The sequence below is a fragment of the Puntigrus tetrazona genome, chromosome 17 (assembly GCF_018831695.1).
Source record: "Puntigrus tetrazona isolate hp1 chromosome 17, ASM1883169v1, whole genome shotgun sequence".
Classification (NCBI taxonomy): domain Eukaryota; kingdom Metazoa; phylum Chordata; class Actinopteri; order Cypriniformes; family Cyprinidae; genus Puntigrus; species Puntigrus tetrazona.
The window spans coordinates 14,823,785-14,839,813 of record NC_056715.1 but is presented as its reverse complement, the minus strand read 5'-3'; the positions used below and the strand labels follow the sequence as shown (position 1 = coordinate 14,839,813).

Here is a 16,029-nt window from a genome sequence, read left to right as displayed (position 1 = left end):
TCCGAAGCCGGACACACTTAGAGGAAGGACAGCGGCTTTGAAAAGGGAATATTTAACATCTAGGGAATCTGTCACCGCTAGCCTGGACAGTCCGTCGCTTCTCTGCCCATAAAGACAGCGAGTCTCACCCGACATACAGATAATGTGAGTGACTTTACTTGATTTGCTGCCTGGCTTCTGTTAAGAGCAGCTAGGGGTTTGTTTGTTGTTTGGTGTTAAGTTATGTTTAATTGGTTTTACAGTGGCGAGCTAGCATGCTGCTAATAAATGACTCGTGATAATTAACAGACGCCAGGTGAATTTCGCATACGGCTGGTTTTAGTGACAATCACCTTTCTATTGAAATGCGGTATTTAAAGTGTGACTTTTGCGCGCTGTTTGCAAATGTAACACTTCTCGCAACTTCTCGTCTGTCAGAGACCGTTATATTTACTCGTAATTTGGCATTCGGTTCGCTTAACGTATATTATTTGGTTTTTCAGAGACGTTTGTTTTGTTTTGTGATCAGTTATGTGTCCAACCAAAGTTTTCCAGACAATGAATAACGGCTGTGTGTCGTGGAGACTCGATTGGTTTTATGTATCGTTAAAGATTTTAACTTTTGTGATCCAAAGAGCCGAGTTAACGTTATTTAGTCGTGTTTCATTCACGCGAACGATGGATGCTTTTAGCGATGTATTAGGTGACTGTAAACTCCAGCGTCTGCGCATGCGCGGCTGCTCTGGTTAAACATAATGGTTCCACCTTTATAATCCCTCCTGGGTCATTCCACGAAATGTGTGTGAACAGTGACTTCAATAGTGAAAAGCTTTTACTCCGTGCGATTATAGGGCGTTTTTAAACGCTAACAAAGAAAAATGTTTTGCAATATACAATGTATTCATTTAAGAATATTCATATTTAGTATATAAATATACATTTTTGTTTTAAATTGCACCATGTTTGACAAATTTTTCAACTTAACGTATTTAAGTTTACAGGTGTAGTCAAATCAGAAAGTTGCTCATTGAATCATTTTTTTTAAATAAAAAAATGTGATATTAAATATTAAGCATATTCAGTTAGATAGCAAGTATTGTGTGTGTGTGTGTGTGTGTGTGTGTGCAGAAAAATAAAAACCTTAACATACCATATTATTTTGGATTTGTTTAACACTAATCATGATATGTCACATGAAAATATATATGTATAAAAATATGAATGACATGTCTAATATGTAATGTAAAAAAAGAAACAAAAACAAAAGACGGCAATGCAATCCATTATGAAATTTTCCATATTTAGTTTTTAGTGGTGTATTACCTGAATTTAACTAAAATGTCACACACATATGTGTGTGTGTGTGTATAGGCTTCCAGTTCGTTAGACCCTACAGATAAATAATGAGGAAAAATGCAATTTGCAGTAGGCAATAAAATAGTTTGCACTACAAACCAGTGTGTTCATAATTAAGAAAATACATTAAATTAACATGATAGGACACATCAATTTTCAATATCAAGCAGCAAAATGAACTGTTTTTTATTTTACGTTTATGATTTAAATTGTTCAAACATTTTCAAATGAAAAAGGAGTCTACTTTATGGAATGACCCTGATAGGAAAAAATAAAACGCACTCACTCACAGCTGGGCTGTATTTTCATAAATGACATCCGTGCCTTTTGTACAAAGAAGAAATGTTCCCCATCCCTGCTGAGGACACACAATTACGCAAAATGTATTTTAACTGATCACCAAAGTAATGGCTTTCCTAAATTAAAGATGATCAGGAATTAGATTTTTGAAAAGCGTGTTGGTTTTAATTTCAAACTAGAAACCTGCTAGTAACATTTGGCTTGCTTAAGTTTTTTTTTTTCTTCAGTTCTTGAATATTAAAACACTCGTTTGAATATTTATACAACCCAGCAAAAGCACAGGAAAATGTTGGCTTTGGAAGTCCCATCGACGCTGGCCTCTTTGCATCCTGTTGCGTCCTGTTTTTCATATCCTCTGGCTATAAAGAGAGCAGGAGCAGAGGAAGAAGGGGGAGGGATACAGTATGTGTGCTACAGGAAACTCGCAGCCCTTTGACCCCTAACCACTGCACACGACGACGTCTGCACGGCTGCCATCAGCATGCACACAAACACGTGCAATTGCTCATCTCTCTCTGACCATCTCACTGTAAACACGCAGCTTCAGATAGATGGATAGTTTATCTGATGCCAAAAAACGTGGGAAAAGAAATGTCTGTTGTTGACTGTCACAGTAATGTGGACGTGGAGTGTTTCTCACAGTTTTGTTGTTATTTTGGATCTGTTGATTCTTGTGGAAGAGATTGTATCTTAGCCAGGCTTTCAATGCCAAGTACGCTTTAAAAACAATTTCGTGTTCATTAGCGGACACGCAGCCATTTTATTATATTTTATATAAAAGGGCATTGCTTTTTTTTTTTTTTCACCAAAATGCGCACGTTGCTATGCAACTTGATTTTAAAGGTTCTGAGTTTATTTTTTTTATCTCCGTATCATTTGTTTCAGTGTCTCTCGGGCATTTTCAACAGAGCCGACCTTCTCTTTCTATGGCCATCTGCGCAGAATATAGCCATAAAATGTTTTTATTGTGTGTCTAATGCAGTGCCATCATTGTGACATAATTATAAAGCTTTTATCAAAATGAAATGTTGCGTAAGAAAATTATGATTAAGTTTATGTCAGAACCGATGTAAGATAGGGTGATGAATAATAATCTTGAAAGTAACTGTCATCGTTAGAAAGATCTGTAACATTTGCTGCATGAGCATACATCTAGGTTACCCGCATTTCATCCTGATAAATATTACACTTTTGTTTTTTGTAATTAACTTGGCACTTCCTTTTCGGGAATCGTTTGAGCCATTGAGTTATGAACATTATTATCTGGTAGCTAGAATGATTTACCATGGAAACAATAATACTGTATAACAGCCGGATCTTATTTAAAAACCCAAGTGAAGGGCATTGTGCCACATGAACTTTGGACTGTCTTTAAAATTCTCCTGTTCCACTGTGGTCACATCTGATAAATAGCATGTTTCTGTGTTAATATTTAATGTGTTATCATAGCATGTATCAGTAAGGAATTATCCTGATCTTACGGTAGCTTAAGAAAAACAAAAAAAAACAATGAACTGCTCCGAAGTTCACAAATATTTATGAAAGTTTTGTGTATAATATATTTTAAATGGGTAAGATTAATGAAGTTGGTATTTCATTATTAATAATATTTCTGTTTTTGTGATTCCTTGATTTGAATATGTTCTTTTTTTATTTATTTTTTTTCCTCTAGATACGAATATCTCTTAAACGATCGGCTCACCCCAAAAGTTTAATTGGCTTTAAAGCAGTCTTTATTTAAGTCTCCATAAAAAGTATTTTTATGCTTCTCCATTATTCATGGAAATGTCCATAGGAACATTCTCATGGAAAATTCAAGGATTCATTAACTGGCCAAATGGTTTAATGGTGCTCCGCAGTTGTGTGTACAGAACATTTACGAGTACGTGTTAAAAAGACATTACAAAGACGAACATAATCAACAGATCGTTATGTTTTAGTGCATCTCATTTTCCCAAGACTGATCCAGCGCAAAATCGAGCATTATGTGAGCAGTAACTTGCCAGATAGTTTTCTGATGAGCAGTGCTGCAGAACAGAAGCGTATACCCTCGCCAAGTCTTTGTTCCTTTTCAAAAGACTCATGTGAGACTCGACTGATTGGCACACATACGCTTCTGAGCATATAATGAGGTTAGTTAGCATGCTTGACAATTGATAATTGCACTGCGGGGAACTCTTGGGACCGGGCCATCGTCAGAGTGCCAGAGAATGAGAAATGTTGCCCCGGACCGAACCTGGAGCGGCGATCACGTCCTGCCTCACTCGCACAGCAGACTTGTTTGACGTGAATCAGTGCTGTACCTTTGTCGTCAGGTGTAATAACGCCCTTGTGACGCCGTTCTTGCTTTTGTAGACTTTGACGGCAGTTCGGTTACAGGTCGTGCGGTCTGAGGCCCTCGGCGGGTATCGCGGATCTTACCGGATGTCATCCGGTGCTTCAGATAAATCACCTGATCTAAATAGGGAATTATATTGAACACTGTAAGAAGTCTATGGTTTATTGTAGGATCAGAGTGAGATCAGATAGGGCCACCAACTGTTCTCTCAAGAGGAGAGTCTGTGCAGATAAAGATGGCTCAGAGAGCAGAAGCGTCAATCTGCTATTACAGGATAAGCCTATACCTGAAGGGAATAACACGATCATCGAAAAAAACATATGAAGCGACAAGCCAGGAGACTAAAATAATCATAACTGTTGTTGGAATGACAAGTCCTTGAACCACAGTCACGGTAGATGGCACATTTGTCTAAGGATTTGTCCTAATTTTCCAAAACATTGTTAGCCTACATAGAAGAACACATTTTTACCTTTTGTAATATTATGAGACCAATCAGACAATAGTGGTGTATGCTAAGGCAGGCATCACAATTACTAATGTTTGTGCTTAGAGCAGTTTTTTAGAGTCTTCTTGTCATCCCACGGAGGAGAGGGACAGGGTCAGCAGAGATTGTTAGCATTAAAGAAACGTGGACTAAAATGGCTTGATGAAAACCGAGCTGCTTTTGAGTGGGTAAAGGTGTTTGTTGTAGACTTTTCATTAAGACCCTAAAGAATCATATCAACTTGTGTAAAATGGGCATCCGATGACCCCTTTAGAACTTGCAGATGATTTAAAAATGAGAAAAATTTTCATATGCTTTAGGGCTTACTTGTGGGGATCCTAGACTTCTGTATGCTGACTTAATTCACTTTTTAAAAGAGTCAAGTTAACATGTGGCCTAAATAACCAGATGCCTTTCCAACTGCCTGAACTGGGTCATGAGTATGTATCAAAGCACCTTTTGAGTTTAAAGCGATCGGTTTAATATTTTCCTGCGTGCCCTTGGTATTTTCATGATTCTGTAGGCGTCCAATAAATAAAAATGCATGATATGAAGAATCCATGTACTTCTGTGAGACTTAAGTTAAGCCCTGTCCACACCAAGCACGATAACGAAAAAGATATAGTTCTATAAAAATAGTTTTTTAATATTGGTGAATGATTCCACACCACAACGATAACGATAAAGGCACAGAGAAATTAAATTGTTGGAATCATTTTCAGAGCAATTTAAAAAAATTTTCCAGCTGATAAACGATACATTGACAGCCAATCAGAATCCATCTTTAAAGCGACAGACATGCTTGATCTTAGTAAGAACATATCTTAAAGCATTGATTTAGGCCAGCAAATAAATATTTGAAAAGGCCTAGCCACCCCACAGAACACACTAGCACTTCCAGCTACTCAGATAGCTCTACAACTGTGTTTATAGTTTACTTTATCATACAGCCGATGCTGATTTTTACATTTAAAGCCATTTTTGGCCAATTCCAATATCAGTCCGATAATATTGTGCCTCCCTATTTCAGGTTTTGCATATGTGACCACCTGACAGGATGTGATGTATTCTAGTCAAGACCGCACGTGTGAGGAGTGAATTACCAACACTTGAACTAAAATATCAATTTTGAAAGTAGCCTTACTGTAGCTGTAGGGAATGGCGTAAGCCTTGGTCATAGGTTTTTAGCTTAAAGTGTCAAATGCAAATAAAATTTCTCAGTCAAGTTACAAGAGTGATCTAGCCAGGAGCGGTAAGAGATTTTCTCTCACTAAAGCCAATAAAACAATGCTCATGCTCTGAGCTACTAGTTCATGTGCTGTTATTTAAACCGAGTAAAATTACTTGTTTTGTTTTTCTAACATTTCTACTGGTTAATTGTGTCTACAGGTATATTGACCACCCCTAGCAGAGAGTAACAATTTCTTCATGACAATTATGACAGTTCTGCATAATCTGCCACTAGGGGGCAAATGCAAAAATCGTATGTAAATGTCAGGGATGGTGGAAAGATGGCATAACAATCTGTCTGCAGTTCTGAATCATGACAGTGTGCAAACCCAGCATTGAACCTTTACCCCAAATGCTAATTTGTTGTGATTTTTACTTATTTATTTTTTTATCTGCCGCTCTCCTAGGTTTTGTCCAACTGTAAGTAAGGTTTTTTTTACTCATTTATAACACAAAATTTGATATAAATCCTTATTCTAAAGTAAGAACATTATTTCAAGCAAATTTTGACATTTTATTCTCCAAAAACTCATTTAAAACCTTAAAAGACATGTACATTTTGTTTACATGTAAAGGGCCTTCTATGAACATAAAATGAGTTTTGTGAATTTATTTGGATGCAGACATCTTGACGTGTTTGACCCATGTATATAGACATGTTTATTAAACGTCATCTGCAGTGACGTCACAGTCGTGTTGCACTGTGGTATATTGAGAGGCCTGAAGTGTACAAATAAAGCAGATTCGCTCCCTTGGTCAAAATCGAGGGGTCAAGGGTAGGTCCATATAAACTTCCCGCTTCCATTTCACGAAGTGGTACGCACTTCAAAAAGGGAAGTATGCGAGTACATGTTTAAAAGTGGAGTGGAACGCAGCCTATGAATGACCTAGCAATCTCCCACACTAACAATTCTCTAGCAACCGCTGCATGAGCGAGATTTGCATGAGAAAGCTCCACTCGTATTGTCTTCAGAGATCTAGTTTCAGCCTGCATTTCTTCAACACCTTGAAGTGGCTGATGTACCAAGTTGTTTTGTTATTTTCATTACTATCGTCTGTACTAGAGATGACCTTGTCAGCCTTCACTCGCAGCATTCCGAAAGACGTTTTGTTTAAAGTCACATGGTTTGTGCTAAACAAAACAATTACTTGTCTGTTGGACAAGATTTGCATGCTGCCAGCCAAGTCTGTGTTTAAACTTGTGTGTGTGTGTGTGTGTGTTTTAGAGCTTCGGTGTAGTTGCGGGGTGCAATGGAGGATGGGAAGCCTGTGTGGGCGCCCCACCCAACCGACGGGTTCCAGCTGGGCATGATAGTGGACATCGGTACGGATGCGCTCACCATAGAACTTCTCAATCAGAGAGGAAAGGTAAGACGACAGCTTTACTGCCCTTGCAAAGCATCCTGTTAGCATTTAAACAGTGACCAAGCAGGTGGCGCCCATTGATTTTATACCGTATTGTCATGCCTCATGTGTTCGTACGATGGAAAACTTAGCCTAGGGCATCAAAGGTGCTTAGCAACTATCTGTCCACTGAGACCAGAGTACCTCAGGCGATCATGTGATCAGCGTTTCTCCCACCACACGCTTGATTAACTTCATGATGCGTACAAAAGGCCTTCGGGTATCTGAGCAATAGGTAAAATGTGAGAACATGTGTATGTGGAATAGTGCTGTGCCATGCAAGGGTGTCGCTTACGGGGGCTTTGAATAAGTAATGAGCTCTACCTGCTGTAGGTGCGCGGGTCACGTTACACTCAGGGTAGGTTCATTAGACACAAAAAAGCCACCTGTGTCTCGGCTGCTTCACACATCCTTAGAGACTGCATGCAGCACTGCGTGTGATATTTCTGAAATTGAACTAAATAATGTAATATCTCTTGTTTAAGAGTGGCGCAAGGCGTATTTTAGGAACTGTAATTCGTGATGTGGCATCCGTTTTTCATGGATCTATTCAATTTATTCTGAAATGTGTTAAAAATGCATTTCATACTGCAGATGCAGTGACTTAAAGCACGCAAGGGGTAAGGGGTCCATGAAATTGAATGAGGTAAAGCAGACGCACACCTGTAGAGGTGCAGCTTTCAGAATGAATAGCTTCTCTACTTGTACTACTCTTAATGTGCTGTGAAACTATACCTTGAAAAAGGCTACTAGCCAGAATGCTGGATAATAAATAGTCTTTGCTCAAGTAAGTGCGCGGTTGTTTCTTTCCAAAAGCGTTTCATGAAATAGGGTTAGGGTTAATCTAATATTAATTCAAAATATTATTTCTTATTATTTAATAATAATAATAATAATTTGTCCTGGGGAATTGATTAGATTGTTGTCATTCGGTAATTGCTCTGATGTCTTGTGAGTGACACGTTGCTGAAGGGAATTAATTATTGTCACATCCCTCATCCTGGAGCACATGTCATCAGAGAAGAGATGTCAGTGCAAAAAGGATGGGACGTCATCTTGATTAAAGGAACATTCCATTATTTTTGAAGATGGGCTCAATTTTCCAACTGCCCTAGAGTTAAACAGTTGAGTATTACCTTTTTCAGATCCATTCAGCCGATCTCTGGGTCTGGCGGTAACACTTTTACCTGCAGCTTAGATCATTGAATCTGATTAGACCCTTAGCATCATGCTCAAAAATGTTTCCTATTTAAAACATGACTCTTCTTTAGTTGCATCGCGTAAGACCGACAGAAAATGAAAAGTTGCCATTTTCTAGGAATATGTGGAGCACCTGGGTAATATTGCACCTGCTGCACCTATGGTATGGCAGGGAAGTTCCTTGATTATTACACCGGATTGAGAGTATAGTTCCAAGCCATATTGGCCTAGAAAATGGCAATTTTTCAATACTGAAAAATATTGAAACTCTTTGGTCATTTGAGTACGATACTAATGGTCTAATCAGATTTAATGATCAATGCTAAGCTGCAGCTAAAAGTGCTACCACCAGAACCGGAGATCAGCTGAATGGATTTTTGACAGTTTTTTGACAGTCTCATGACTCAAGTCTCAAGTCAGTTGTAACATGTCTTGTGGTGCAATGTGTGAAAATAGAATTCTTAAAGGGTTACTCCACCCCAGAATGAACATTTTGTCATGAAGTGATTGAGTAAGCCTTTAAAATAAATTAATAAATGATACTTTTTATGAAACATTTTTACCTTGTCACATTTCATTAAAAAAATCATAAAATTGTTCTTAAAAAAATATCAAAACCAACATGAATGTAAAGAACATATTTGTAAGGTAAATAATATATAATATTAAAAGCTATATGTTTTATGTTCTTTATAATTAACCCTCTTTTTTTATTGGCACTTTAACTTTTATTAAACAAAGATAAACAATTAATGAGATGTTACCACTTGAATACATCAAGGTTGTGTGTGTTTTTTTTAGGGTCAAAGAGGTAGATGATACCCATGACATTGAGGCAGATAATAACTTTCCTAATGTAAATGGCTTATAAAAGTGAGGGAGTGGAATAATATAAAGCAGGAAAGTCAGCAGGGATGAGCTGGGCTTTCTGGCAAAGGTCAGCCTGTCTCATCTCGCTCTGAATAACGCACCGGTGTGATGGGCAGTTTTGGGTGTCTTGTAATGTGTCATGTAATGGATTTCGCAGCTTATGTTCTCACCTTTCACATTAACATGACTTTACTGTTTCTTCTCCACATTATGTCCGCCATTAGACACAATCAATCACGGCTGACCTAGCACCGCTCTTCGGTGTCATTTGCACAGTCGTAATGTATGAAGACCTTGAGTGTTTATAGCTATACACCTCGCTGAAAGTAACCAGACAGAGTCGGAAATGAGAGAACAAACGGCTGCCATCATCTACTTGTTTTTTGTCCCATTAATCTTCTGTGTGGTCGTAAACGCTGTACGCTTTTAACAATATGGATAAATAGTGAAATAGGTCAGCGCGGGCGGATGTCGGTAGGCCAGGTTTTTCATTTGGCCGGAGGTCACGAAGTTGACAGTGTTCGTTTCGACTTTGCAGACATTCCTGGCTCCTATCAATCAAGTCTTTCCTGCAGAGGACGATGTGAACAAACATGTTGAAGACAACTGTAAGCGTGTAACTTATTATCAGCCATTAGCATCGTGTAATATATCTTAGCTTATGATGTTCAATGATGTTCTAATTCTGCATATTTATTTCCAGGTTCTCTTATGTATTTAAATGAGGCTACTCTTCTGAACAACATCCGTGTCCGTTACAGCAAAGACTTGATCTATGTAAGTCAAATTCCTGTTCTCAGTTCTTGTTTTCCACCATGTCTGTGCCCTTTTCCAAGGCCCAAACTATGCTAATACACAAGTATGTATCCAAATTAAAACATAAGCACTGTCCAACTTTAAAGACTTAATTTTGCAGCTATTTTGGCAGTAATGAAGCTCAGTACTCAAGGGGGCGATAAAGTTGGCTTGCGACGTTTGTGCCAGACTGCATGCGGTGTTATTATCTAACTAAACATTTATTTAAACTTTGATTAACTTGCTTGACAAAATTAAATCTACAGTGTACGGCCAGTAAAAATGTAATTAATTTTCACCATATGTAACTTGATTTTTAACCATTATTTATAAACCTTTAAACACAGACCTCTTGCGAGCTCCAAGTTTGTTAACCAATGGTTGATTCTGCTGTTGAAGCCACCGGCCTTCCTTTTTTTTGCAGCCTATTTTTCAAAGAGTCCATTAGCATCAGAATTCCTGATGACGTCCTGATAACTACATTACCCATGATTCTGTAAAGAGGAAATCACGTCAGAATATCTCTTCAGTGAATTGAATGTCTCTGCTCTCCTTGTCATTTGTACCATATTTGTAAATAATGCATACTTTGCCATGAACCTAATATATATTTATCAGTGCGGTCAAGTTTTTTATATATATGTATATATATATATTGGATTGTTTGTGATTAATTGATTTGATAGCACTAAATATCAACATATCTCAATTTTAAAAACAACTGTATTTTATAAGTTGTGATGGTGATGTGATTTACCTCATAGCTGGATCATTTTATATGGTTTATAACTCTTCAGCAAAGACTTTTTAGGGCAGAAATGAATGGATATATTTCATACCGTTGTCTGAGCCAGTGCTGCTGTGTTTGGGCAGGTTTGGGTACTCAAATGAACAGACCGAAGGTTTTAAAGCATCACAGAACCTGTTGTCTCTGCATGTTAAGTTAAGCATTTAAATTACACTCAGAACCTGAACATGTTGATTTCCTAAATAATTAATACTTTTAATGAAACTACACTTCAATTCTTTACAGATCTGGGGCTTTAAATCTTTAAAAAATGCATGACGCATTCAACTATTTTGCTTAACAATCACCTCAGGGCAGTGAAGGGCCTTCAGATTCATGCTAAACCCCGTAGATCTCATTGGCAGGCATGCCTGCAGGTACAGAGCTGATGGGCATGTTATTGTCGTGCTCCAGTAGCCCTTATTAGCCTCTCATCTGAGAGACGACGGTCCCGCTGTCAGCGTCCGCTCATCAGCACAGCGCCCGAGCCTGTCAGGAGACGGCCCGGACCCTGCCCTAGTGTGACTGCACGTCTCAGATGACCCAGCTAATCCTGCCCAGACGCTATCAAGTTGCCCAATGCACTTAATTAGGTCCTGTGAGGTAGCGATGCTCCACACAGCACAGCTAACCCGAAAGCACGAGGCTAATAATGACAGCGGTTAAAACCATTGTTGGGATGTCAATCGCTGATCTGTTTGTCCAAAATGTGGATGACTGCAAATACAAAATCGCACACATAACTATGAACATTTCAAATGTTATTTCATCATGTGCGTGTTTTATTTCAGACGTCTGTGGCTAACATCTTGATTGCCGTGAACCCATATTTTGACATCCCTAAACTCTACTCCCCAGAGACCATTAAGAGCTATCAGGGACGCTCTTTGGGGACACTTCCCCCTCATGTCTATGCTATCGGTGAGTGGGCACATGAAAGTCTGTGTAATAGGACACTTGAGGATTCTGTTCTAAGTCCCTCTTTTGTAGTTGTTTTTACAGTGTTGACAGCGATTTTAACACTTCTGTCTCTCTCTCTGTCTCCGTCTCAGCGGACAAAGCCTATAGAGACATGAGAGTTCTGAAGATGAGTCAGTCCATCATTGTGTCGGGTGAATCTGGTGCTGGAAAAACAGAAAACACAAAGTTTGTTCTCAGGTATGATAACTGTCTATTCGTGGAATGAATAATATATCTCAAATTATATTTTTTACATGCATACAGAGTCCAAATTTAGTCGTTTTTGCTATACCTGGAAGTGGTGGTGAAATAAGGATATTATTTCTTTTTAGGTATAATGTATAATGTAGATAAAATATATTTTCTAGACATTGTAATTGTGATGTATATAAATATAAATATTATGGTGCCTATGAAATGTTCAAAAATATAAAAACCATTGCGTGATAATTCCATATGTTCCATATATCACAAAATCTAAAGGATCATGTGACACTGAAGATTGGAGTAATGTTGCTGAAATTTCAGTTTTGCCATTACAGGCATAAATTCATTTTAACACATTATTAAAATGGAAAACCATTATTGTTAAAAATAGAATGTTTTCTTTTTTTGATCAAATGCATTTTCTGACTAATAACTTTCTGACCGAAAATGTTGGAATGGTAGGGTAAGGGTAAGTAAATATGTTTCATGATTTATTGAAGGAGATTTGTCATTTTAATCATGTTTAATTTCAGGTATTTGACCTCATCTTATGGAACATGTCAAGATATAGATGAGAGGATTGTTGAGGGTAGGTTTTTTTAACTGGTTGTGGCTGGTACTGTAGTGTTTGATTTTTGCATACAATGCAAAATCGTTTTTTAAATAATATGTCTGTTCCGTGCAGCCAACCCCTTGCTTGAAGCTTTTGGAAATGCAAAGACGGTCAGGAATAACAACAGCAGCCGTTTCGGAAAGTTTGTGGAAATCCACTTTAACGAGAAGGTAAACGTTGTCTTACTTTGAAGACCAGAGTGCGATCATGTAAGACTCGTTTACTAAGTGCGTTTCATCGTGTCTCAGAATGCAGTTGTGGGCGGATTCGTCTCGCACTATCTGCTGGAGAAGTCTCGGATTTGCATGCAGAGCGCAGAAGAGCGAAACTATCATATATTTTACCGACTTTGCGCAGGGGCGTCGGAGGACATCAGGAACATGCTTCACCTCAACTCTCCAGATAGCTTCCGGGTCAGTTTCCTGTGCGCCGTGTGTCACGAAACTTCAAAGCGGTTTGTGAAGCTTAGCAGGAAACTGTATTATAATTGGCGTGACCATAGCAAACAGACTCTATCGAAGCACACAAATGCAGGCACTGCAAATAAAATCCGATATCACCCTTGTTTAGGTTCTGTGACTTCAGGCCAAGTGTTGCTGTACCACTAGATGGCATATTTGCTTTACAATGCTTCCGAATGTATTTCTGCAGCTTTTTTTTTTTATCTCCCACATTAACTTCCTTCGTTGTGTGTTTGTGTTTCACTCAGTATTTGAATCGCGGCTGCACCCGATACTTTGCAAACAAGGACTCTGATAAACAGATCATGCAAAACAGGAAAAGTCCAGAGGTACGTGTGTTTGGGAATCTCTGCGTCAGTGACGCGACGATTCCGTTTCCTCCTCCGTTCGGATGCGCATATGTGGCAGATTTGTAGTAACAAACAGCCCTTAGCTCATCTCTAGCAAAGAGATCAGATTAGTTTTTGATGTATGATCCAATCTCGCCGTTTTCTTTGTTTATGTAGTTAAATTAAGCCTAGAGGACACGCTGAATGAACAGACCTTGACCGCAGACAGAATCTCTGAAGTTGCAGGACCGGCGTTTTGCCTCGAAAAGAATTAGTTACCCTCAGAAATTAGTTCACGTCTTTGATGAATTATGTAAACTGTAATAAATTCCAGCGTTGTTGTGTTGTGTTTGCACACAGCTCTCTCTTGAGACCGAGCCCATCAATTGATGTTATTGTTATCAAGGGCCATTATTATAAATCATCGTTGTGTTGAATCCCCCTGGAGGTGATGAGATATTCATTAGCTGCTGTTTCTGTTGGTGCAGTAGTTCATTTGCTCGCTCAACACCGTCTGTTTCACTAAATTTTTTTAGATGAAGATCTGAGATTAGTTTCATACCCCAAATTCGCAGATGGTACTTTTGTTGTTGTTTTTTTTTTTTTTTTTTTTAATCTTTTTTTTTTTATCATCCTTGAACACTTATATCTTAATGAGTTTGGGTCGATATTAGGATAGTAATGCAATTAGTTTTAAATTCAGAATCGACGGAGGTTTGTCTTTGCTTAGGCTCTGATTCAAAGCCTAGTGAGCTGTCACAAGGACTATATTTATACTAACCAAGGAAACTTTTCTAAGTGACTGATTCGGAAAAGACAGGAAGTCTTGCGCTACTCAAATAAAATTCAAATTCAAATTGACTCTGCTGACAGTTTTTAATCTGCAAAGTTTCAAATCTAATTCCAATCTTGTTAAGTCGTGACATGAGGAATACATTTTGGGTCCAAGTATATATTAATTTCATTTGAGAATACTAACGCAACAGCCTTTTTTGAGAAATGTATATTTATATTAAACTAAGCTTTTAAAAAGTCATGGTGTCCCAGACAAAAAAAATTAAAAGTGAATCACTGTATGGCCATTTAAGATTTCAGTAGTATGTACAGCGAACACATTATTTGCTTTTGGCTTCTGATAGAGAGTTTAAACCGTGGTTTCAGGCTTGACTTAAGCAAATAGAGTTAGATTAGAATGCTGCTACGCTATAAGCATCATACTCTAAGCATAAAAATACAAAACGCACAGATACTATATATATAAAACTTGTTTTGTCATTTAAAATGCTATATGTATAGGCTTTGGAAAAGAGCACTACTTTTCTAGCCGTTTTGTTTATATTAGTAGTGTTCTAACTGAATATTATGTGTCTTTGCCTTCCCTGATCTTTTTAAAATTCAGGATCATAAGGTGATGTTTTACCAGTTGGCCTTTATAAATGCTTTTCATGCTTTACATTCTTCAGCTTTCTGGGTTTCTGTGCATGAAATTGGACATTAGTATGTGCATGGGTCTGCAAGCTAATATGCATGAGGCTTTCTGTGTGGAAAAAAAAGTATTTTTGTAAGGGGTGCTTGTAGTAATGGTTATCAAACAGCATTTATGCTCTGTTGTGGTCAGAGTGGTGCGATCTGCTGCTGTCATCAGACTGCAGATTATCAGTTTGTCAGTGGTTTAAAGGCATAGTTTGTGTGTGTATATATATATATATATATATATATATATATATATATATATATATATATATATATATATATATATATATATATATATATACATACATACATACATACATACATACATACATACATACACACACACACACACACACACACACACACACACACACACACACACACACACAGAGATATATAGAGAGAGAGAATCAAAAAGAAAGTGCTGGCACACTCTGACCCTTAGGTGTGGTTTGCTTTATTTCCTCCTTTCTTTAATCAGACATCTAGAGCTGTATACAGCCCTCCAGTATACATTTCTGATCTCTGATTATAGGTGCAGTGCCACTGCGTTTTCTTGTTAGGTATTATTAGTGCATGTATCATATGGATAGTGTTGTGTGTCTTGATTGTCCATTGTTTCTGTAGCACGGGAAAGTGGGTGCCCTGAAGGACCCTTTGCTGGATGACCTGGGAGATTTCAACAGGATGGTGGTGGCCATGAAGAAAATCGGCCTGGATGACACAGAGAAACTCAATCTCTTCAGAGTGGTGGCTGGCGTCCTTCATCTAGGCAATATCGACTTTGAAGAGACAGGAAGCACCTCTGGTAACCATTCATATTGCACCTGTAGTAAAAATTCACCTTTATCAAAATTCACCAAAGATTTAATGACCTAACCCAAGTTTCAAGCAGTTTTGTATACTGCATAAAACAACAAAATCATAACCAGTCAGGGCATATTTGATGTTTATTATGCAACCAGTGAGATTTCACTCTATTTCTATTGGAATAAAGCTGAACTAGAAACCAAACGGCCGATAAAATGTCTTGTGTCGGTTGCAATTACGCCGGTTAGGACAACAAAAGAGATGGGATTTATTGCTTGTGGCTTTGTCATGTCATGCTTGGTTTAGAAATATGCGGTTTCTTTCGGGATAAGAGACTTCAAAATACAACCAATTTTGCTTTTATACAGAATTCTCACCATCTGCGTTCAGTCAGGGAAGAAATTTTCACTGATGTCTGAAGTGTTATTTT

General features: G+C 38.0%; 1 protein-coding gene across 4 annotated transcripts in view; it reads left to right on the top strand.

Annotated features, from left to right (window-relative positions):
- Positions 1-16,029, top strand: part of myo6b (myosin VIb) — a 47,628-nt gene continuing 31,599 nt past the window's right edge. For 3 of the 4 annotated variants that reach the window (XR_006253090.1, XM_043263711.1, XM_043263714.1), the window contains exons 1-12: positions 1-144; positions 6,917-7,058; positions 9,703-9,772; positions 9,868-9,941; positions 11,538-11,667; positions 11,799-11,904; positions 12,447-12,502; positions 12,599-12,696; positions 12,775-12,939; positions 13,236-13,316; positions 14,716-14,724; positions 15,417-15,597. Coding sequence is in view for 3 of the 4 variants with exons in the window: in XM_043263711.1 (XP_043119646.1) it covers positions 6,942-7,058; positions 9,703-9,772; positions 9,868-9,941; positions 11,538-11,667; positions 11,799-11,904; positions 12,447-12,502; positions 12,599-12,696; positions 12,775-12,939; positions 13,236-13,316; positions 14,716-14,724; positions 15,417-15,597 (1,087 nt within the window). In the remaining variant the exon portion in view is untranslated. The remainder of the gene's footprint in view (positions 145-6,916; positions 7,059-9,702; positions 9,773-9,867; positions 9,942-11,537; positions 11,668-11,798; positions 11,905-12,446; positions 12,503-12,598; positions 12,697-12,774; positions 12,940-13,235; positions 13,317-14,715; positions 14,725-15,416; positions 15,598-16,029) is intronic. The other variant, XM_043263712.1, reaches the window with a different exon arrangement.